This window comes from Ochotona curzoniae, unplaced genomic scaffold, assembly GCF_017591425.1.
Source record: "Ochotona curzoniae isolate NIBS_2020 unplaced genomic scaffold, NIBS_Ocur_1.0 contig_3332, whole genome shotgun sequence".
Lineage (NCBI taxonomy): Eukaryota > Metazoa > Chordata > Mammalia > Lagomorpha > Ochotonidae > Ochotona > Ochotona curzoniae.
This window is the reverse complement of record NW_024465816.1, coordinates 365633-388849: the sequence shown is the minus strand read 5'-3', so window position 1 is coordinate 388849 and position 23217 is coordinate 365633. Positions and strand designations below refer to the sequence as shown.

The following is a 23217-nucleotide window of genomic DNA, read 5'->3' as shown; positions in this document are numbered from 1 at the left end:
TTACCCTGTGGTGCCAGCATTCCATATGGGTACCCGTTTGTGTCCTGGCAGCTCTACTTTTGATTCAGCTCTCTGTTCATTGTTTGGGAAAGCAGTGGAGGATGGCCTAAACCCCTGGGATCCTGAATCTACGTGGGAGACCTTGGAGAAACTCCTGACTCCCAGTTTTGGATAAGCTTAGCTCTGCCATTGAAGCCATTTGGGGAAGGAACCAGTGCATGGAAGACCTTCTCTTTATATCTGTACTTCTCTCTGTAAGTCTTCCATTCAAATAACAATAATTATGAAACAAAGCATATAAATGACTTCTTTTGACGATGCATTACTTTGAAGGGTTACACACACTTGCTGCTTAATATATTTGAAGAACCTTTAAAAACTTCATGGAAAATGTATGCTATGAAAATTTATGTATGGATCTCAATACTTTTTTGGCACCTAAGTAAACTTATTTTTAATTTTATTTTCCATAAAGTTTATGAAAATGTTTATATTATTTTTATATTGAATACTCAGCATACGCAAGTATTTAATCCTTGTAAGAACTTCGAAATGGTTGCTATTATTGGCTCTGTGTTGCTCATGGGGAAACAAAAATTTTGGTAATGTTAAGTAACTTGGACAAGGTTACCCTGCTAAAAAGTAGAGTTAGAGTTCAAATTCAAGATGCATGACTCAAAAGGGTCAAAATTCCTAAATTTCTCTGTTAAAAACTCTGGTCTTTGGGTAGGGATGACTCATTTCTTGTATAACTTTTACATATTACAGATAGCCTCAGTAAAAAGTATTGCAAGACTGTATATACTTTTTTTTCCCAAGTGTGCCATTTTGTGAATATCAATATATGTGAAATGCTATCATTCACTTACAATGACTATATTCTGATTGAGGGCTTTCATCATGCTTATGATTTTCAAAATTATGCCAGGAAGAGAGTTGGAAAGCTGGAAAAGAAGGCTTGTTTCAGCTCAAAATACTGATGTGTAATTGGGTTCCTTTTGCTATTTTTCTGCAGTGTTTTACCACTGTCTACTATCAGATTGTTAGAGAGGCAGAAACATAACTCAACTATAATTTAGTCACCTCTGCTTCTGCTGGTACTTTAAAACTGTCAGGATTCTTCTGATATAAGAGGGAAATCACCCAGCAATATGACAAGACACTTTGAATTTATTTTCTATTCATTTCCTTGTTCTAGCAGCGTTAGTATGCTCTACTTTCAAAGGTATTATCCAAGTTTGTCATTTAAATTCCCTGACATATAAAACTTCAAGAGAGAGACAGAGAGAATGGGAATTCACATTTTTCCAAACTTTGATACATGTCTTGATGATTATCTGACTTGCTATTGACTGGCCCAATCTCTTGTGATGCTGTGGTCTTGTGTGACTTTACAACGCAGAGGTCTGAATGACACAGAATGGCTAACCCCTCATTCTTTCTTCTTGCTAGTCTATGAGTTCTCTCAAACAGCACTATTTACAATGCATAGTGAATGTAGTATCTCTTTTCCAAGAGGAAGAAAATATCCTAATATTATATCTGTAGGCCTTCTGAGGATGTGATAAGCTGTTTATGTGAAACCCAATGGGTTTTACTAATTTAAAGGATTTTATTCCACCAGATCACTTGATGCTGTCATACTGAGATAGTACAACCAGTGATATTTTTAGACCATGGGGTCAGAAATGGCGTCTGAGACTCCTGACAAGTTTCTTGCTGTTTTCCTATGGGGAGGTGACTGTGCACTTCCTAGCATTAATGTTAGACCCCTAAGAAATCACCATGCACTTAACTATTGTGGGTTGGATAAATCCAGATCTAAAAACTTTTCATTTCTTCCTTTGGGTCCAATAGTTATTCACCTTGCAGGATTATTTGAGGGCTGGCTGTATTGTTGATGTTATAATTATTAACTCAATCCATATGTTGATTCCTTCAGTTTTCTGCCTCCAAATATACATGGGACACCAAATCAGGCTGGAATCATCGTCCAGTTAGTTTTTATTGAAGATGTTCATCTTTGTTGACTTTTAAACTCTATGGGGATGATCTTTGAAAATATAGTATTTGCAATGTTACTTTCCAACAAACGACTTCCCACTTTGTACTGCTCAGTAAAAGAAACAAATACATTTAAACAGAATTATCTAAAAAGCCACAGACTATATTTCTAAAATGTATTCTCAAGGAAACATGGCTTTACAAAATGTCATTTCTGGGGTTTTGATGAAAAGTGATTCTGTAGTGAAAGACTTCAGTTTAAATAGCATTAGAGTCTTTGTTGAGGACTTCTTGCAGACTTTCTTAAATGTGAAACTCCAACAAAGCAAAGAGAATACACAGTTCTCAAAATTATTTAAGCTTAGAAGTATTTTCTCCTTCAGTGTCTATGTAATGGGGCTAATGTTCTGTGAAATAGAGTGAAAATTTGCTTGTTGGCTGTCTCATGCTTTTATCAGATAAAGGTAGCGAATCAGGGGATTGCAGAACCGAATGTTCCTATTTTTAGCCATCCCACTCCAAGATATTTTCACTGATTTTAATTTGCTGTTATGCCCTCACTTCCACTGCAGAATGTTAGAAGAAATACTCAAGTGAGACTTGCTATAAATCTGTTGTAGCGATGGATGGACACACCATCCATTGTAGTTTATAATGTCACTTTTACAAGATTTGTTTGAGAAATTGCTCTCATATATGAAATTCTTGTGAGAAAACACTGCCAAATATTCACTCTTGGGAAAGCTTTGCTGGTGTGTTACCTTCCCTTGATTGTGTGTTCGTCTTTGCTTAGCTTATAGAAGCTCCAATCAAATTTGTAGCCCATTTAAAATAATTATTTGGAGCCTTATATTTGTATGTAATAGCTTTTCCTAATTTTATCTTAATTGGGCAGCATTTTTCTTCTAATCAGATTAATCATTTTTGTTTTATTAAATCGCATATTCTATAAACTATCTCAGGTTATTTAGGTAATGAGGTAGAATATAAATTAAAGTATAATGTCTTTGCCTCATTGCCCCTGAGGAGACAGCAAGTGATCGTTATATGCTTCTTATTTCATTCAAATGTCTAGTGTGCAATTCAAGGTCAGGTTCTACTGGCTTCTCTGATAGTGACTTTGATAAATATTTTTTCCTAACTTATGTTTCTATCTCTGTCCATACTTAAGCTGCTAAGGAAACGTGGAATCTCGCATTGTAAGAGTTGATCGTTTTTCAGGAGTAGAATAGACAGGGAAAAATGAATCTCCATCCACTTAAAGTCACAAAATTCAAACTTGCAAATGCCCACATCCAAAATAAAGTGTCTATAAAGTCAGAGTTAATAAAGGGAAGGATGGGTAGCCATCTTATCAACAATTTGGTTAGAATGAAATCAAATTTCACTTTTACGAAGAAATTTCCCTTTTGCTATATTCCTTCTAGAATACATTCCTTGAGAGATCACAGTTTTAACTATGCAATACTTTCAAAAATGTTATTCAAAGTTAGTTGACTGAATTCACTTCACTAATTTTCCTGTAGCTTTGTTTCAACAGTATTCCTTCTGTACTGGACCTTTCAGTTAACATTTCTGAGCAGAAAGAAATTGTGATTCATAAAATGTGAATTCATGACATGTCTTCCTTTTTATAAAAAAAATAGAAAAGAATGTGAGTAACATATGACGAATACATTCACAGCCTCTTTTCTGTGTTCCATTTGTTTTCCTGCCAGTTTTGAAAGCAATTGGTTAAAAATTTCTAAACATAGAGAAAGGGCAGTTTCAAAAGAACAAATGACTGGCTAATTTAGGCTGATGTTACCCAGTTGGTGAGGGTATCATTCAACCCTGATAGGCACTGTTCACCACTTAGGCTGGGCAAATTCCCAAGATATTACATGAGGAAGTCGTGAAGGAAAAACCCATCACTCATGCCCACTTCCATTTGCTGGGACATTAAAAACAAAAGCCAGCGGATTCCACACAAGTGAGGTTCAGCTCAGGTGCTCTATCTAATTAAAGATAATCTCATACAGGCATTGACAGTGAAAGTCCAACTTTGTGTTGCCTTTACAGTGGTGAAATTTTCAACATTTTATATTTTCTATCAAGCAAATAAGTCTTGCGGTGAGGATGGGGCATATGCACATTTCTGTGACCATTGTGATGGTTCAGACATCCTAACAACTCCACTTGAAGGAGTCCCAAGAGCCCTGGAGGCCCAAGAAAGTTTCTTTATAATTATAGTCTTGCTGATATTTAAATAGTCCACCAGGCTGGACTCCCTAACATTCCCAGTAAATTGATAATGAGAGTGTCCCATAGGTGTCAGATGCCTGGATAAACACTGAATAGCATAGTAAGGACAATATAGACAAGGACTGTCTCTCAATGCAATAGCTGTCATTAGAAAACTCTAGGAATTTTAGAGATGATGAAAATTTTAAAGATTATTTAAACTAGATTCTTTAGCACAAGCAAGACATAAAGAAGGTCCATAGAAGTTGTGACTTCAGATCAGATCATATAATGAATTAATAGCACAGACAGAACAAAAACCAGATTTCTACTTCACCATTTTTTTCCATGACAAACTTCAGAAAAAAAATTATAAGCCATTTACTTAATCCACATAACAAAACTGCTATTTCCCTTTCAGATTCTATTAAGTTGAGTTTTCATTTCCCTGCTTTTGACACTTTTGTTCAAGAGTAACTGAGTGACTTATGTACAGAGGGGATTCTAGAATGGAAAACAATAATAAATCTAAACAATCATTGTCTACCCATAGCATTCATCTATCAGGCAAAGGAGGTCATGTGAAGTTCTGTAACAAAGGGGGTATCTAAGCAAAGCCTGGATCTCTGTCTCCATTTTACTTGATTTCACTGCAATCTTAGCTATATGATATTGTTTTCTTAGCATTTAAAATAAAATTAAATAATATTTTACAAAACAAGTAACTACGTTCTCCTGGATTTGGATTTTCCAAATAGCCTGTGCATGTGTGTTGACTTTAAATATGGTGCACCTGTACCAAAGTAATCACAGCCATCAAATAATGACAAAGAAGTTCAATTCTCCACATCTCATAGCCATTAGGATGACTGCTTTCCAAAACGCAGACACTATCAGTATAGACATTATAAACACACAGTGGAATATTATTCAGCCCAGGAAAAGAACATTTTGACATTTTTTACCACATGGTCTAATCTTGAGAACATTATGCCAGTCATACACACACACACACACACACACACACACACACACACACACACACCCACACACACACAGATTCTACCTACATATGGTACATAGAGGAGTCAAAATCACAGAAACAGTAGAAGGGTGAATTCCAATGGCTGGGATGTGGACAGAATGCAGAGGTACTGATTACAGAATTTCAATTGTGCAAGAAAGAATTCTGGGAATGGATGATGATTGCACAATATTATAGATCACAAGTGTATTTAATAGCACTGAACTGGTCACGGAAAAATGGGTAAGATGGCAAATTTGTTTTTATTAACGTAAAGAGAACCGATTTCATGTATTCTAGTGCAATAAGAAATGGGGAAAGATAGCTCATCATCCTTTCCCCATCCTACCATGCTCTTCATCCTCCAGGCCTTCTCCTTTTCACTCTCAAGTACATACCAGCGAGGGCAAAAAGGACCATTATTATTTCCATTCTTCTCCTCCTCTACAACAATTTCCCTATTGATTCAAGCAAGAATGTGGAGTAGGGATTATGGGCAGTATGACTTCTGATCAACTTTCACTCTGCAAAATAACCCTCTGTTTGAAACATCTCTTTTTAATTGGACTTACAACTGCAGAACTGAAAAAGAAAAAGGGCTGGAGAAATGATGTATGTATATTTTGGAGTGCACTCTAAGATGAGCAAGTTTAGATTCATCCTGGGTTTGAGTAACTAATTCTGATCCTATGCATCATCAAAGATTCCTTTATTTCTCCTCCTTGTTTTTCTCCTCACAAGTGTATCTGCTGTTGAATCATGTTCATGCCATTCAATGATTATCTCACTATAATGAGGTCAGTGGGGAGCAACTCACTCATTTGCATTGTTCCCAACAGCCATGAGAAATTATGATTATAAATAATGATGCCCCAAATTATATTAATACCATGCTAAATCTTCCTGGAAAGATCTAAAGCAGAGTAATACAAGCAATTTTACTGATGCTGCTGTCATTTCAAGATACTAATGAATGAACTACAAAAATAACAGCCATTAATTTAATTTGCACTTGATAAACTTAAATTTAATACTTAAAGGCTGTGAATAAGGTATCCTTTCATCTTGCACTATTGGGCCCTAACTATTCAAAAGGAGCAAAATACATAGTCTTTTGCTTCCTCTAGAGAAATACAACCTGATGGGAAATTTCATATTGAGTGACCAGTTTTGATGAAGCCATACAAGCCAAACCCTCCTCCAGAGGGTACAGCATGCTTAAAACTTTTCGCCATGCTGTATAAATTAACTGGAGTTATAGCTCCAGTCCTTAGTACTCATAAAAACTAAAATGCAGTCTAGTGTATTATAGAGCACCAGTTCTAGAGTTGTATTCAAATGCCAGATCTTACCACTTGACTCTGGGTAAACTACTTGAACTCTATATACCTCCATGCCTTCATCTTTAAAGTTGGTATAATAATATAGCTTAGCACTAAGAATTTGGGCGGGGGGGTAAATATAAGTTTTAGAGTACTCTCAGAGACATGCCTAAGGTACTATCATAAATGCTACCGACACAGTGAACCAGTACACTGACAATAAACCCAGTAACATTGCTTCGTATATGCTTTTCTAATGTCTTACTATATCACTGGATGATAGTCACAAATAATGATCTGAATCGTTGGACTGCTGGCATTCATTCATGCTTCTTAAGACCTCAACTGTCACTTCTAATCGTTAGGCATTCGTTGGCCTCAAACATTTCACTGTACACAATGACGAGTCCTCGAACTGTCTGATTAGCTAAAGCGATACACAGATTTACAATACTCTCGCACCTGACAGAGGCTTCTGATGTTAGCACATGCGTTTACTACTTCAGATCATCTGCAGAAAATAACCTCCCTTACCAAACAAAAAGTTTTAAATGAAACAAATGCTTGGAAATACATCTGAGGAGATGTGTAACGTGATTCCGACTGGATCTGCACAGTGTTTCCCACATAGCATGTACCTGACGCACATGCTGCGGAGCATCCACAGGCTGTAGGCGATTACCCAACATCTTCAAGTCCCTGTGTCCACAGAGACGATGGCAACTGCTAAAGCACCATTGTCAGAAATTTCTAAAAACAAAATGGAGCTTTTTTTTTTTTGTCTTTGCCTAATGTATTTTTAAATCAACTCACAGGGAAATAATTACTTTTGTTTCTATTCAATCAAGACCTGCGCACAGAGTTTATGGAATGACCTAACATCCTTCCTGAAATCAGGCCGGTATGTAGGACCAGTATCCTTCACACATGCCCAGTTCCTGAACCTTCACAAACAAATCCTAATTTCCAAGGAAACAATCTCATCAAACGCTGCTCACTAGAATACGTATTGTTCCTTTTTAAAACATTACAAGATTTTCGCGATTACCAACTTCAACTTCCCCTCTGCAATTCACTATAACCTCCAATTCCTTGATTTAAGTGGCAATTGCGCTTTTATAATGGCTCTAGAAATTCCTAGTCAACTTGTGCACTGCCAAGATAATAATTTAGTTCTTTTTTTAGTACAGGAGGGGTATGAAGCTGTGTCTGTGTGTGTGTGTGTGTGTGTGTGTTAGTTAACTGGGCATCAGTCACAGGCTTCTTAGGAATGTTCATCTTTCTATCTATGGACCTACACTATAAGAAGCGTGTTTTTAAACATTTATAGCATAGTTTTAGGAATATCTCCAGGATTCTAGGCTGGATTTCTTCCTCCCTGTCTTTTTTTTAAATGATATGGTTTAAGACCAAAGAGAACATCCAGTCTCCATCAATATTCTCTTGCCCAAAGAAACCAGAATTTCTGTGCACACAAATGGTGTTTATGTTGATGAGCTCAGACATATTTATCCTGTGCCAGAAAAACAGCATCAACAAATCAGTGGCAACTAGTGACACACACATACAAACAGGAAGAGAATGTGCTTCTAGGTTGTCAGCCCAGTGGCCTTCAGACTGGAATTCTGCCTCTCCCCTCCTCAGTCAGGACATTGTAAATACTCAGGGTGGGGTGGACATCTGTCCCCCACCCTCTATCACATTAAACAAACAAATGCTCTCCTTCCATATGGGACAGAGGGTGAGGAAACTACTTGTTAAAATATACACTGCGTAAACTTTTCTCCTTCTGGAGGCACACGTAAGTTTAGGAATTTATGACCCTGCCTCCCGGGAAGTTCTCTGTGTACTTCATGCTGAGCTGTGTGGCAGCTGAGCATTGTCACTGCCTCAATCGGCAGTCTAATGTCATTTAAAAAAAAAAGTTACGTGCAGTAAGGCACCGAAATCCAGAAACTGTAAAATGAAAACAATCATTGACAAAAACCAGGTTAGCATGAAATCCAGCCAAGAGAAATCCGAATTCGCCAACACCCTTCCACTGCCGGCAACTCACCTTGTTGGATTTTAGTCACTAGCTGCTGACGTGCTAGAATCCGGCTCATCCTGTAAGGAGAGCGTCTTGCAGTCTGATCAAATCGCAAGTACATCTCCTGGCCCTCAGGTGTCATGGAATTTAGATAGTAGCAGCTTGAAGCTGGGGTCCGGGGCACCTGAGTGAACATCCCGGCAGATTGTCTACTGCCACCTCAGCCTGCCCGGGGGCAGTTGCCGTCAGTCTCCAGTCTCAGTCCAGAGGCAACCAAGCCCAGGAGAACTCAACAGACCAAGCGATTTTTAAAAAGAAAAAGGAGTGCCAAAAGCCACAACTCAGGATTCCAATTCCACGTGACCCCGGGGAGCCAATCCGCGGACGGGAGAAAAAATGGTAACGTTCCCAGTCAGAGTCCCACAGAGGCCGTTCCCGTAGCGCGGATCCCCCACACGGCGCGGAGAGCAAGTGCGAGTGCTCCAAGTGCCTGGAGCTGAGGGAGGGAGCGCGAGCACCCGGCGCTGGCTGCACCCGTGAGAAGAGACCAAACCAGCCCTGGGCACAGGAAATCTGTCAGGCTATAGAAGTTAGGGGAGGCTTGTTTTTTCCTGAGACAGCTGCCGCCAGCTACAAATATGAGCTAAGAGTCTTTAAATAAAAGGTTGGGGAGGAGGGGGAGGGGAGGGAGAATACCTATTCAAATAAGCCAGCATATGTATCTGAGAAACGAACCGAAGTTCTTCCAGTGAGAAACGGACGTTTGGCCAGGAATACATACAGTACAGATTCCTGACCCTCACAGAGTGAGAAATGAAGGGCTCTTACAGATAAGACTTGGGAGGCAAAGTGCACCAGTATTATTTACTAAGCATCCACTCCCTTGAAATTCTTCAGCTTCCCCAATTTTCAGTCACTGAGAAGTAAAACACATACCAAGTGCCTGTTGCATGGAGGACACTACCAGGAATCCTTGCAGAAGAGGTGAAGAGAATGTCATACCAACCAAGGTTCAATTAGGAAGCTAAGTGAAGGCGAATACGTCACACAAGGGGACATGTGTGAAAGGTGCCTCGAAAACAAAACAAAACACAAAGGCAATGCTGGACGAGCACTGTTACTTTAGCTTGGGCTGGTGCTAGCTAGCAAGCTAGATCGAAGAGACAGTGGGATAATTCTTTTTGGAAAAAAAAAAAAGGAAGGGTTCTAACAGGTCGCACCTCGGGGAAGCTTTGCAGGCCAACTGGGAGCCAAGCTGAGCATAAGAAACTGTAAAAATTCAATTTGGCCATTGCAATGTATACATATGGGAGTCACTGGGATTTTTGCCTCTTTAATATTGTTCACATGAAGAGAATGCATGATCAAATTCTGGGCTTGGGGCTGTTGCAAGTGTTTGAGGAACGTAGCAGTAGGCAGAAGATCTCACTACATCTCTGATCCACTCTTTCTCCTTTCCTGCCATTTATCTGCAGGCAGCAAGGTGGAGGAATCCACTATGGGGGGGGGAAGGGTGGGGGGAATCCCCAGTGCCTATATAACTGTATCACATAACACAATGTTAATAACAATATAAAAAAAAACAAATAAACTTAAAATTTTATAAAATGTTCAATGGGACTTCAGTTAGGGCCTCAGTTCTTGCTACTTTGGTTTCTATTGGTGGTCAGCTTTTACACCTTTCCCTAGGGAAATGTTCTGTGGTCTGGCTTTGAGAAATGGCTCCTGTGTGTAGTCGTCCCATACATTATACAAAGGAACATGTTAGTGAAGCACCAGAATACAATCCCTCACAGCAACTGTGAGTCCTTTCTAATGATGACACCAGACTGGACAGTGCTCATTTGCAGATTGGCATCATAGGAGAAAAGGAGAGAAATATTTCACTAAGCAATGTTGCATACTTCCTATTTTATTTAGGATTTAATTAGAAGGGTTTCTGTTTCCCGGCACCCTTTATAGAAGGTAAGAGAGCTCAAAGATCTAGTGCCTGGTATGCCAGAAGTATACACATGGATAACAGAGCATTCAGCACTAGTGAATGCCATTAAGCAAGCTCATACTGTCAGGAGAAGTTGCCATCTGATTGGAACGCTGTTATCAGTCCCTGTGCACATCATTTTGGAAGAGATTCCGATCATAAACATTTTGTTTAAGTCAGACAGTTGGCAGTTATGACTCTTCCAGGAAGATAGCACCACAGAGTACAAAGAAAGAATGAAGAGCATGGAATCTGGGAACATTGGATGTATTCTGGAAAACCAAATTGAGGCAAGGAAAAAGCAGAAAATAATGTGCAGTCATTTAACTGTGAATAACACTTAAGGAAGGACTGGCCATTCCCAATGCCAATTTTGTTATTCATTGATTTCTTGACTGCATTTAAAAACCAAATGCAATGATTCCCCCCCCCTCAGGAAATATCACAGTCTATTATGCCTAGGTTACAAAAAAAGATTACACTGCCTCCCTGTTTTCATAATAATGAATTTGTTGAGAATCCTAATGTACATTGTTGAAAACACTAAATCATAGGCCTGTGTTCTTAAACAAGTAAATGGTCACAACAACATGAAACATTTCATGGCCAACCGACAATGCAGACCAAGAATTGATTTTAAAGTAAGAAAATAAAAAAGCATTTTTATTTCCTGACCAAAAAAAAAATTAAAAAACCAACCAACTAGAATAAAGCTTAAACTTTTGAAACACTAATTCAGTGTTTTAATAAGGGGATTCAGAAAAGGTAATGTATCAGGAATTCAGCCTATCAGGTCCTTGGGCCAGCCCATGAGGTAGGTGCTGGGGTTGTGAGCTGCAAGGGCTTGGAGTCTAGTAGGGCTCAGGTTGCCTGGTCCAGATCTCTGTGCCCACCTGTGAGGTGGGTGCTGGGTTCATGAGCCCTGGGGACGGGGGACCCAGTGGGGCTCAGGTTGCCTGGCTTGGGTCTCTTGGCCTATCTGCATGGTGGGTGCTGGGTTTGTGAGCACCTGGGATGGGGGATTTGGTGGGACTCGAGTTGCCTGACCCAGGTCTTTGGGCCTGCTTGCAAGAATATGTCCTTCTTGGTGAAAAAGAAGGAACAATGGTCTATGGCCATACCATCCTGAACGTGCCCGATCTCTTCTGATCTTGGAAGAAGGAACAACGGACACAGACCCTGATGCAAATGGAGAATATGGCAGCCCATTTGGTACTGTAGCAGAAGAAGCAGAACAGTCAAATAATGACAGCAAAAATTTGGGTGAATGGAGACTGAAGGTCGACTATGTCAGCCAATGGATATTGGAAGGGCTGCCTCATCCTTGGATCAGTGAAATGAACAGCATTTCAGAACCCTTGGATCAGACCCCTTGCTTGTTCAGACCCCTTGGATCATGCACCACATCGGGCATCTGGTGATGGTTCCCCATCCCTGGGTACTGGGACATTCGGGAGGCCAGGTTAGTTTTCCCCCTTTTTCTCTCCCCTTCTCTCAGAAACAAGAAGAAATAGCAAATTTGGAAACAATGATTACACCCACTTTTCCCTAACCCTCGATCCTTCCCACCCCGATTAACCATGTAATCATCTTGAAAAATAGAAAAGTAAAAAATTTAAAACTAAAAAGAATTCAGCCTTTCCTATGTCAAACATAGGATCCCTAAAGTTACATTTTATGGTCCAATTATCATCCATAAAGCCATGTTCCTGAACACCATATTTTTACCAGTTTGATTTTCTTTTTTCTTTTCTTTTTTTTTAAGATTTTATTTATTTTTATTGGAAAGACAGATGAGATTTACGGAGAGAGGAGACACAGAAAGATCTTGCATCCACTGGCCCACCCCCCAAATGGCTTCAATGGCCTGAGCTAAGCCAATATGAAGCCTGGAGCTAGGATTTTCCTCCGAGTCTTCCATGTGGATGCAGGATCCCAAGGCTATTTTTGGCCATCCTCAACTGTTTACCCAGGCCACAAGCAGGGAGCTAGATGGGAAGTGGAGCAGTAGGCATCTGAACCCTAAACCAGTGGCTGTATGGGATCCCTGTGCCTGTAAGGTGAGGATTTAACCATTGAGCCATAACACTGGGCCCTATTTTGTATTTTCAAAGCACTACATTTAAAGCAGATAGATAACACTATTTTATCATTAGTATGTCATTAATATCTTGTTCTATGAAAATAGATTGTTATTGTCATAAGACCTGAGTATTTTAGTGCATTACTTTATCATGTAATGCCATTGGTAGGAGGATTGCCTTTGCAATGGGCACTCCTGCTCTACTGGAAGCCAAAAATCATTAAGTATCTTCCTGGGCTTGTGTCTGTGCATGCCACTGAGAGAACAGTAGTTTTCCTTGGGCGAGAAAGTAAGGCCTAGAGAATTAAATGTAGGGCCCCGGTGCCAGTGACACAGTGCATCTCCCAAGAGCGGCTGTCCTCTTTCCTTTCTGATTCCTTTTCTAATGAGAGAAATGGATGGCACTGCTTCTTCATTGGCATTCACTTTTCCTCTCTCCTAATTTGCTCATCAAGAGCAACATTCAGACTATTTCAGGGACAAGAGAAACAGAAATATTGGGAACCAAAGTGAACAAAAATGAAAGGAAGAAGCAAGAAGAGAAATGAGTTAGCAATGCTGAGCACCTACTGTGTGCCAAAGCAGATGCTACTGTTATTTCATGCTTTTTGTGAACTTTTACCGCACCTCCTTTAGGTTTACTACTTCACAAAAAGAGAGGCAGCTCAGAGGTGAGACAATGGCCCTGTGCATGTGGCCAGCTTAGAGTCACTGTGATCCCAAAGCTGCTGATAGTTTCTATTTCCAAAGACAGGCAGATCACATGAGAGACAGGAAAGAGGAAGGTGTCACTGAACAAGTGCTGGAGAAACTGGATAAGGAGAGAGGATTTTGAAGGAATGGCCTGAAAATTATCTAAATCTCATTTGATTACATGTGATATCAGAAATCTCTTAATGGAAACAGAGGTATAGGATTACTAGAATCCCAAAGCGATTGAGATCTGGGTGTCTTAAAATAAAAAGCACAGAATCAGAGTTCATCATGAATCAGAAAGAGCCACTGGCCCTTTCAGGAGGACCAGAGATTGACCCAAGATCCCAGTTCTGAAGGAAAGAAGCAAATCTGCCTAAGCACAGCTTCATTCCTCTTTTGAAAGATCCCTTTGCAGCACAGATGGCTTGTGCTTTTCTGCTTTATGCTTATCCTCCAGGTTAGCCGCATACACCTTGCCTTTCCCATGCCATTCATTCCCCACGTAGCCATCCCTGATAAAATCAAAACCCTGAAGTGCAACCTCTCCACAAAACTTTTGAGCATTTAAAATGTTCAGATCTTTTGACAGATGATCTCAGATTAGTGTTCAATGGAATCCTGTATACACATGGCAGAAAGCTGGAGTTGTTGTTACAGAAGCCAGGATTGCCTCACCGTGCTTTCATCTGTGTACAGCTCCTTCTACTCCTTCACACACATTCCAGCCTCCTCAACAGTTTCTTTGGAGGGAGCCAAGGTAGTTCTGCCAAGTAGGAAAATGTTTCAGATACAAGTGGCGGGCAGAAGAATGCAGCACTGATTTGGAGGGCTGCTTTTGAAATTATGTGAACCCAAAGGTTGTGGGTTGATGTCAAAGCCTTCCTGTGGTCTCTGGAGCTCGGTTTTGGAGGATTTCCACCAATTCATTTTCCCTGTGTGCTCAGTTCTGGCCAATAGCCTTTCCCCAAAGATATGTACTACAGGCTCGATGCCCAGGGCAGGCCAGCCAGTGACATTAACACTTGAAGGCATGACTAAAACCCTCTATCAGAGAGTTCAGATCAGATTTTCTTCTGATCAGCTTCCCAATTCCAGGCTATGGTCCCAACCTGGAGTCTAGACTACAGCAAGGACCTGTGGTAGTAAAAGATTCCCTTTATTTTTCCCCTTTGCCAATCCTTTCATTTTAGGTTCATTTCCCTTTGGGGAATGTCTTGGATATTGCACACTGCACTCATCCCAACTCCAGGGACACAAGAGTGAGTTCCAGCTCTTATTACCGATATTCTTTCCTGGGTTGTACTGGAACCATTGCATATATCCAACTGTGCCAACCAGACCAAAATGCTACCATTTTTGCCCGGGTGTTCCACAGATCTGCCACTGCTATCCTCTACTTTTTCACCCATGAACCTCAATTAAAACTTACTGCCTTCTGAAGCATTTCGTGACTCATACAAAACCCTTTCATATCACTAGTCATGTTATTACCTGTGAATAGTCATTATGTGGCACATTAATTAGATTAAGCTCTTACATGTTCATATGGAATTCGATTATTACAAAAACTATGGGTATAAAGTTTTTACATGTTGAATTTGAAAAGGATAGTAAGCATCTTGTAATCCAGCTAATCAACTACTACCGTATTTCTGCGAGATCATTCACTGCTTCACTTGTGTAGACAGAGTGTATAATCTTAGAGAGGACCCCAAAGTGTTTGAGGATGTTCTTTGTTACAAGTTCCGTTCACTGGCTCTAATTATATCAATTTGGAGTTAGAATAAATCTAGTCCTCTGGAAAAGCCAAAACTGTACTTCTGATGTTGGTAGAAAGCCAACATATGCCTTAAAAGAATCTTCTTTTGTGGGTTAAACATTTCCTTCATTAAATCACACAACTTCATTTAAACTGATGGTTCTTCTTTGGATCTTGTCCATCTCTCAGTAACCTCCTCTCTAAGAATATGGCAACTCACCTACACAGCGTTCCAGACACAGCCACCTGTAAAGGGAGAGGGTACACTGTACACACTCCTTAAGGTCTGTGTGCTCCTGTTTATCCAGTCTGACAATATGTAAAGTTCCATTTTTAATCTGCATTTGCTTATTTATGAATTCAGCATTGCCTGAATGCCTGAAAAGCTGTACAGTAAGTAAGAAAGATATAATACCATGTGCTCCCTGTCCTCCAGGCATTATCTGCAAAGAAAGGCAGAAAAGAAACTCACCCTAACACCACATAGGAAGTTATCTTTTCTGTCCTACTTTCCATGGTCAAATTAAATGTTTAAGCTATATGATCTCTGTGTGTAGTCATAATATCTGCTCTTAGATAAGTGATCTCTATTCTGCACACTACAAATGTGACTTTTTGAACTTAAAAATAGGTCCCTAAACTTACTGAAATCATCGAAATATTTTCAATTCATAACTTTGTCCTCCAATTATTTCTTTTTGCCCTATTATTTCTGATGACTAACAAAAATACTTGTATTATGAAAGTGAAAAACAACACTACGAAAGATGGGGGAAAGATAAAGTAACACTAGGAAAGTAACAAAGCTAGAGGCGAAAGCAATTTAAATTTGTAGAAGCTTGTACCTTTACTGGAGTTGGATAAAAATGTGACTTAAAAGTGTTCTTGGGCCCGGCGCAGTGGCGCAAGTGGTTAAGGTCCTCGCCTAGCATGCCCGGGATCCCATATGGGTGCCGGTTCTAATCCCAGCAGCCCCACTTCCCTTCCAGCTCCCTGCTTGTGGCCTGGGAAAGCAGTCGAGGACGGCCCAAAGCTTTGGGACCCTGCACCCGCGTGGGAGACCCGGAAGAGTCTCCTGGCTTCGGATTGGCATAGCATCGACCGTTGCGCTCACTTGGGGAGTGAAACATCGGATGGAAGATCTTCCTCTCTGTCTCTCCTCTCTGTATATCTGCCTTTCCAATGAAAAAAATAATAATAATAAAAATAAATCTTTAAAAAAAAAAAGTGTTCTTATAGGAGCCCAGCGCAGTAGCATACAGCTAAAGTCCTCGCCTTGAAAGTGCCAGGATCCCATACAGGCTCCAGTTCTAATCCTGGCGGCCCCCCTTCCCATCCAGGTCCCTGATTGTGGCCTGGAAAAGCAGTCAAGGATGGCTGAAAGCCTTGGAAACCTGCACCCACGTGGGAGACCCGGAAGAAGCTCCTGGCTTCAGATTAGCTCAGCTCCAGTCATTGCAGCTTGGGGAGTGAACCATCGGACAGAAGTTCTTCCTCTCTGTCTCTCCTTCTCTCTGTATATCCGCCTTTCCAATAAAAAAAAAAATAAGATCTTTTTTAAAAAAAAGTGTTCTTATAAAAGTAAAAGGAAGCATGATTGGCCCCAGCATGATAGCTGAGTGCTAAAGTCCTTGCCTTGCACACATCAGGATCCCATATGGGCACCAGTTCTAATCCTGGCAGCCCCACTTCCCATCCTGCTCCCTTCTTCTGGCCTGGGAAAGCAGTCGATGATGGCCCAAAGCCTAGAGACCCTGTACCTACATGAAAGACCCAGAAGAGTCTCTGGGCTCCTAGCTTTGGATCAGTGCAGCTCCAGCTCCAGCTGTTGTGGCCGCTTAGGCAGTGAATCAACGTATGGAAGATTCCTCTCTGTATATCTGACTTTGCAATAACAATAAATAAATCTTCTTTTAAAAAAGATGATTGATTACAAAAACCAGCATATCATCAAGATGAAAAGCAAAACAGTGACTCAATGCACAAATATTGCTGCACACTATTATGTCAAGTTCATATAATATCACCATCCTCAAAGATGTTGCATTTGCTGGTAAACCTAGTTCATGGCTTCTTAACTACATCCTTCAGTATCAACAAAAGCATACATAACAAAGTAGTATTTAGGAAAAGTAGTCCTATGAGGGCCTCTGAAAATATGGCTTAAAGGTGTTATTCTCTAGAATGTTCTGGAACATGTTAAACTTTTCCTGAATATATCATTTGAAGAGTTTTCTGTACTTAGAACAAAATCCTAACTCCTTATCTAGTCCACCAGGTGCTACACACTGAACTTGCTTACTACTCCTCTATCATGCCCTAGTCTTCTGCTCTCCTCTGCTTTGCTGCCTCCATCTTATTTCTGCACCTGCTATTCCTTGGGTCTGGAATGCTTTTTTTGTGCAGCCCTTTCCATCACTGGTTTCTCTTATACAGCCCCAGGCAGGCACATCAATAATTTCCTATGACATTTTTTTCAGCTAATAAGGGAGATTTGTATTTTAAAACTTCATGATACAAGGGATTTAACATACCCTTCTTAAGCCATAGTCTACTCTCTGATTCTATGAATATTTCTTACATAAGTGAGATCATGTAGTACCTTTTTTCCTTTCTCTGGTTTACATTGTATAGCATTTGTCCTTCAGCTTCATCTACCTTTGTGCCTGTTTTGTGTTGTCTTTCGGGGGTGGGGACTCCTTTCTCAGAGAATATATGTGTGTGTATAAATACACGTAGAGACTCTCCTGGGCTTTCTTACCCTTTATCAACAGAGCTTGATGCTTATCAAAGCATGCAGTGGCCTTCATCCAGCCTCCCAGAGCACCACCATAATCACACATATCTGTAGCCCAGACCTGTTTCAACAGACAAGCACAATGCAGATAGCCAGGCGTGGTTACTTCTCCTGACGCTGCCCCACCAAGATGACTCAACACCAATCAATCACAGGAGAATTCTTCCTGGGCACCAAAAAATGCACTTGCTACACAGAAAGACAGATCATATCAGAAGCTACTCTCAATCTTCATCGAACAAGCAAAACCCCTTCTCATTCTTTTCAGATTCGAGGATGGGCATCGGGGGAGGGAGCTTCAAAGGTTGTTCTTGGCCTAGGATTGTTTTCAAGATGATTTTCTTCTAAAATCAATTCTTGACATTCCATTCATCAATCAACATAGTGTTGTAAGGGAGTAAGCAAGTAACACAAAATGAAATAGTATATATTTGGGTTGAATTTTTTAAAGAATCCAAAAGTTGCAAGAAAAAAAAAAAGAAATACATGCAAAAGATAATCACGACCATTAACAGGATGGTGGAATTATGGGTGACATTCCTTAAATTCCTATTTTCTGAAGATTCTGTGGCATGACTAATTATTACTCCTTATCTGATGAGAAGGTTGAGCCTAAGCAATAGTTTTTATCAGGGGAAGTGGAGAAGCAGCATTGTCCCAGCTCATTTCCAGATGCCCCTGTGAATGGCATATGCAAGAGATAGAGAAAGTCTGCCCAAAGATGACCGCTATTGTCTTACACTATTGTAATAAAATTACACCCTGGTATTAAAAAGAGTAAAAACTAGGAAAGATAAAATGAAAAACAAAGACCTATCAATTTGTCTTTCAAAATGCTTCCATACTCATTCCTTCTTGAATTGCTGCTTCTAGCACACAAGGTCTGGCCTCCTGCCTGAAGAACTCAGGACTGTCCTGTCCATGTCTCTTGTCTTATTTGCTCCTGTCTTCTCATGTGCCCAGACACGATGCTCCTCCGTTTACCAACACCAGCGAATCTGCCGTTACCACTTACCAGATGTGCAAATTGCTTAGCTTCTTTAGGGGCTCCTCTTTCATCTCTACCCATGGTTTGTATGTATGAAGGTACATTTTGAAAATTGAAATGTAAGTTTCTTTTGGCATACACACACAATCCCTTCTCACATCCATGTATAGCTTTTCATAAACATGTTTTCAAAATCTCTTTTTTGATAGTAATCCTTTCAAAGGTTTCATTACATCATTTTAAGAAGAATTAATTAATTAATTAATTAATTAATTTGACAGGGAGATATACAGAGAAGGAAAGACAGAGAGAAGAAAGTCTTCCATCTGCTGGTTCACTCCTCAAGTAGCAACAATAGCAAGAGCTCAGCTGATGTGAAGCCAGAAGCCAGGAGCCTCTTTTGAGTCTCCCACAAGGGTGCAGAGTCCAGGGACTTGGATATCCTCTGTCACTTCTCCTGGCCACAGGCAGAGAGCTGGCTCGAAAGTGGAGCATCCAGGACAGCAGATTTGGAGTGGCTGCAGCCCCTTTTATTTGTATTTTTGTGAACTTTTTGAATATCACTTGTATAGGTAGGCTTTAGAAATATATTTTTTTAATTTTTAAGGATTTATTTTATTTTATTTTTTATTGGAAAGGCAGATATACAGAGAGATGGAGAGACAGAGAGAAATATCTTTCATCTGCTGGTTCACTGCCCAAGAGGCAGCAATGATCATTGCTGAACCAATCCAAACTCAGGAGCCAGGAGCTTCTTTTGGGTCTCCAACTTGGATGCAGGGTCACAAGGGCCATCTTCTACTGCCTTCTCAGGACACAAGCAGTGAGCTGGATGGGAATGGAGTAGCTGAGATAAGAACCAGCACCTATATGTTATCCTGGCAGATGCAAGGTGAGGATTTATCCATTAGGCTACCGTGGTAGGTCCTATTATTTTTCTTTTTTAACCCAAAACACTCAGCTTTTTATTCCATTTTACATGAACTTTGGAGGTTTCCTCATGTGTATATGTGCACACACAAATACCTCCCTTGTATATGTAAATGTACAAGCAGATTTAGTACAAATGATTATCAGGTTCTGCTTCTATTCTTTCAGGGCTGATCAGAATCTAAGCCAACAAGAAGCAAGTTAGTAGCTGATGGTTTTATATCACTTCCTAAACGTTTGCAGCTGGAGAAATATTGAATGCATATGACAAAAGCTGTCATAGGAAATCTCTAGACAGGAAACCATCCTTTTAGCTATTCCAGGATTTAAGACCTAGGATTGATAATATATAATGTCCTCATAATCATTTCCTAGGAGCTGATATTTACACCAGAATCTCTCTCTCTCTCTCTCTCTCTCTCTCTCTCACACTCTCTCTCTCTCTCTCACACACACACACACACACACACACTCGTGCATATTCTAGTTTTACAATGATAAAAAAAATCAGTTTAAACCAATAAAACACTGGTGACATTAGGAACCATCTAGACAAAGTGTTTTCAACACTGTTTATATAACCACTTCCTAAAATCTACTCATAAGCACTATTTCTAGTGTACTTCAAATTCTAATTTGAAAAGGAAATGTCAAAAATCATTAGTCTTCCAAGGATAGAAGAAACTGATTTTAAAGTAATGTATTCAAAACAACGAAAAATAAAAGCATGGGACTTAATTTCTGAAACCTGGGCTTCAGCAATCACTTGAAGTTCTCTGTAGTCGGGGTTAAACAGTCATTCTGTGGTCCTGCTAAATACTACAGAGGTAACCCCTCCATACCATTCTTCCAACATCCTATTCTAAGAATCTAGGGATTACTCTCACTTAGCAATCATATTCTTTATTAGCAGAGATAGTTTCCCATTCTTATAGAGACAGACAGACGACAGAAATCCCACGTGCTGGTTTGCTCATTAAAAGTATGCAATGCCTGGGGCTGGGGCTGGGGCTGGGCCATTGGAAGTTGGCAAGTTAGATTTCCCATGCAATGGCAGAGACCCAACAACTTGAGCCATCACCAGCTATCTCATGGGATGTGCATTCATGGGAAACTGAAATCAGAAGTGGAGTGTGGATTTAAACTCAGGCATTCTCATATGGGATGCAAGCATACTGACATCCAGGGCACCCTGTTTCATGCCGTTTAACAAGCAATCATTGAATAGGGGAAGTTGGGTGACTGAACTGCATCAGTAAATAAAACAGAAGACACACTCTGTGTTCATGAAGCTTATGTTCCAACTGATGAACATTCACTCATCTAAGTTCTCAACTTGTGATCGCTTGCTTGCCTTTCGCAACCCCTGAACTGCCTGCAAAAGGCTATGAATGCATTCACTCTCTGGTGCCTGGCTCTTTGGACTACTTCAGATCTTGAAATGATGTTATACTGCTTGCAATAATTTCTAAATCTCTAAATTATAATTCTAGAATGATGTCTTTGGACTCAAATTGATGTATTCAGAGCCAAAGTGTGCTACTTTTTAACATTAGATGCTTAGATAAGTAAAATTAGTTCATTTTTCTCCACTGCAGTTTTCTTCACCATAAAAGTTAAAATAGTGTAGGCATTTGGCACCATGGTCAAAATGTCGTTTGGGACATCTGCACGCCATAACAGAATGCCCTAGGTGTGAACCTCAGCTCTGTTCCTGATACCAGCATGCTATTATGTACTCAGAGAAGTAGCAAGTTAACAGCCGGGTAAGCTGGTCCGCTGCTAGCCACATGGGAGACATGGATTGATTTCTAAGCTCCTGGTTATTTGGCCAGTGACCCAGTAATTGGGAGTTCTCTGATTTTCTATTTGCCTTTAAAATCAATAAGTCAATTAAAAAAAAACCTAAAAAGTTAGTGCAGACCTCCTAAATCTCTTGTGACGCTTCAAGCAGATTCTGTTGGTGGATCACTTACAACACTCGAAGACTAGTGCTCTATTCTGCTCCTGTCCTGCAGGTCCTGACTGAGAAAGGAGCAAGCACACTGCAGCAGCTCCAAAGTACAGAGATCTAACAGATGCCCTTGGTCAGGAGAGGAGGCGCCTCCCCCCAGAGCCTTTCAGCCATATCAGTAATGCCACAGACTACTGGGGAAGGCCCTTCCAAACTACACATTTACAGTTCTGCCACATAACCAATTTTTATAGGATATCCCACAGGTGAGTGCTGACATTTTTTCCTCTGGAGAGGGTTTTATGACTCCAGAACACAGTCAAACTTTGTTCTTTGATTCCTTGGGTGGAATAAATGTTTATTTTCTTTAAAGTGCTTACTTTAAAGCTATATGATCATATCAGAATTTTTTAGTATAACTCAGAAAGCCAACTCTCAAGATGGTAACTGTCACCTTCTACTTGGTCAGCATTTTATAGTTTTCAAAGATTCAAACATTATAAGTATAAACCTCTCGCTTCATTGACTGTAGGATCCTTCACAACATTCCATTAAAAGAGCCAACATGTCCCTGGTTGGTTTTGTGCCTATTTTTTCTGGCACCTCAAAATCTCATGCCCTTTATTGGTATCTGGGTTGCATGAACATTGGCCTTTCCTTCCAAGGCCTTTGAACTTGGAGTTCTCTCTGGCTGGACTGTAGCATTGAGCAACCCCACAGTGGCATAACCAGCTCCCCTTCAACCCTCATGGACCATCCTCAAGGAAGTTATCCCTGTCTCCTTAAGCAGCAAGGTATATGTGTCAGTCTTCGACCTGCATTGTGTTACTAGGTGGGAGCTAAACTGATTAATATCTGCCAATTCAGATGACTCATTCAGCGATTCTCACAGGACATCTCAGTGAGGAGAAATTGTAAACTGAATCTGCTGGTGGTACTTAATACCTTCTCTTCTAGGCTGTATCATCTCTATTTATTCTCCTCTTCTGGATTTGACTTAAAAAATTCGTTATTTTTTCATTGGAAAGGTAGGTTTACAGAGAGGAGGATAGACAAAGATAAAGATCTTTCATCCTCTTGTTTATGCCCCCAAGTGATTGCAACAGCCAGAGCTGAGTTGATCCAAAGCCAGGAGCCAGGAGCTTCTTCCAGGCTTCCCACATAGGTGTAGGGTCCCAAGAGTTTGGGCCATGCTTTACTGCTTTCCCAAGCCACAAGCAGGGAGCTGAATGGGAAGCAGAATGCCTGTGGCATGAACCAATGCTCAGATGGTATCCTGGTGCTTGCAAGGCAGGGATTTAGCTACTGAGCTAAATTGAGTCAGCCATCAGCATTACAGCATCACCCAGGAGCTTGCTATGAAATACAGAATCTCAGACCCTGCCCTCAACCTAGCCAATCAGAACCTGCTCTTTACTAGGCTTTGC

General features: G+C 40.3%; 1 protein-coding gene across 3 annotated transcripts in view; it reads right to left on the bottom strand.

The window, feature by feature from the left end:
* Positions 1 to 23217, bottom strand: part of STARD13 (StAR related lipid transfer domain containing 13) — a 230545-nt gene that overhangs the window by 164514 nt on the left and 42814 nt on the right. For 2 of the 3 annotated variants that reach the window (XM_040979789.1, XM_040979790.1), the window contains exon 1: positions 8630 to 9176. The exons of the other annotated variant lie outside the window; for it this stretch is intronic. In XM_040979789.1, the coding sequence (XP_040835723.1) occupies positions 8630 to 8798 (169 nt within the window). In that variant the 5' untranslated portion in view covers positions 8799 to 9176. Of the gene's footprint in view, positions 1 to 8629; positions 9177 to 23217 lie in introns of those variants that run through there. 3 annotated transcript variants of the gene reach the window in all.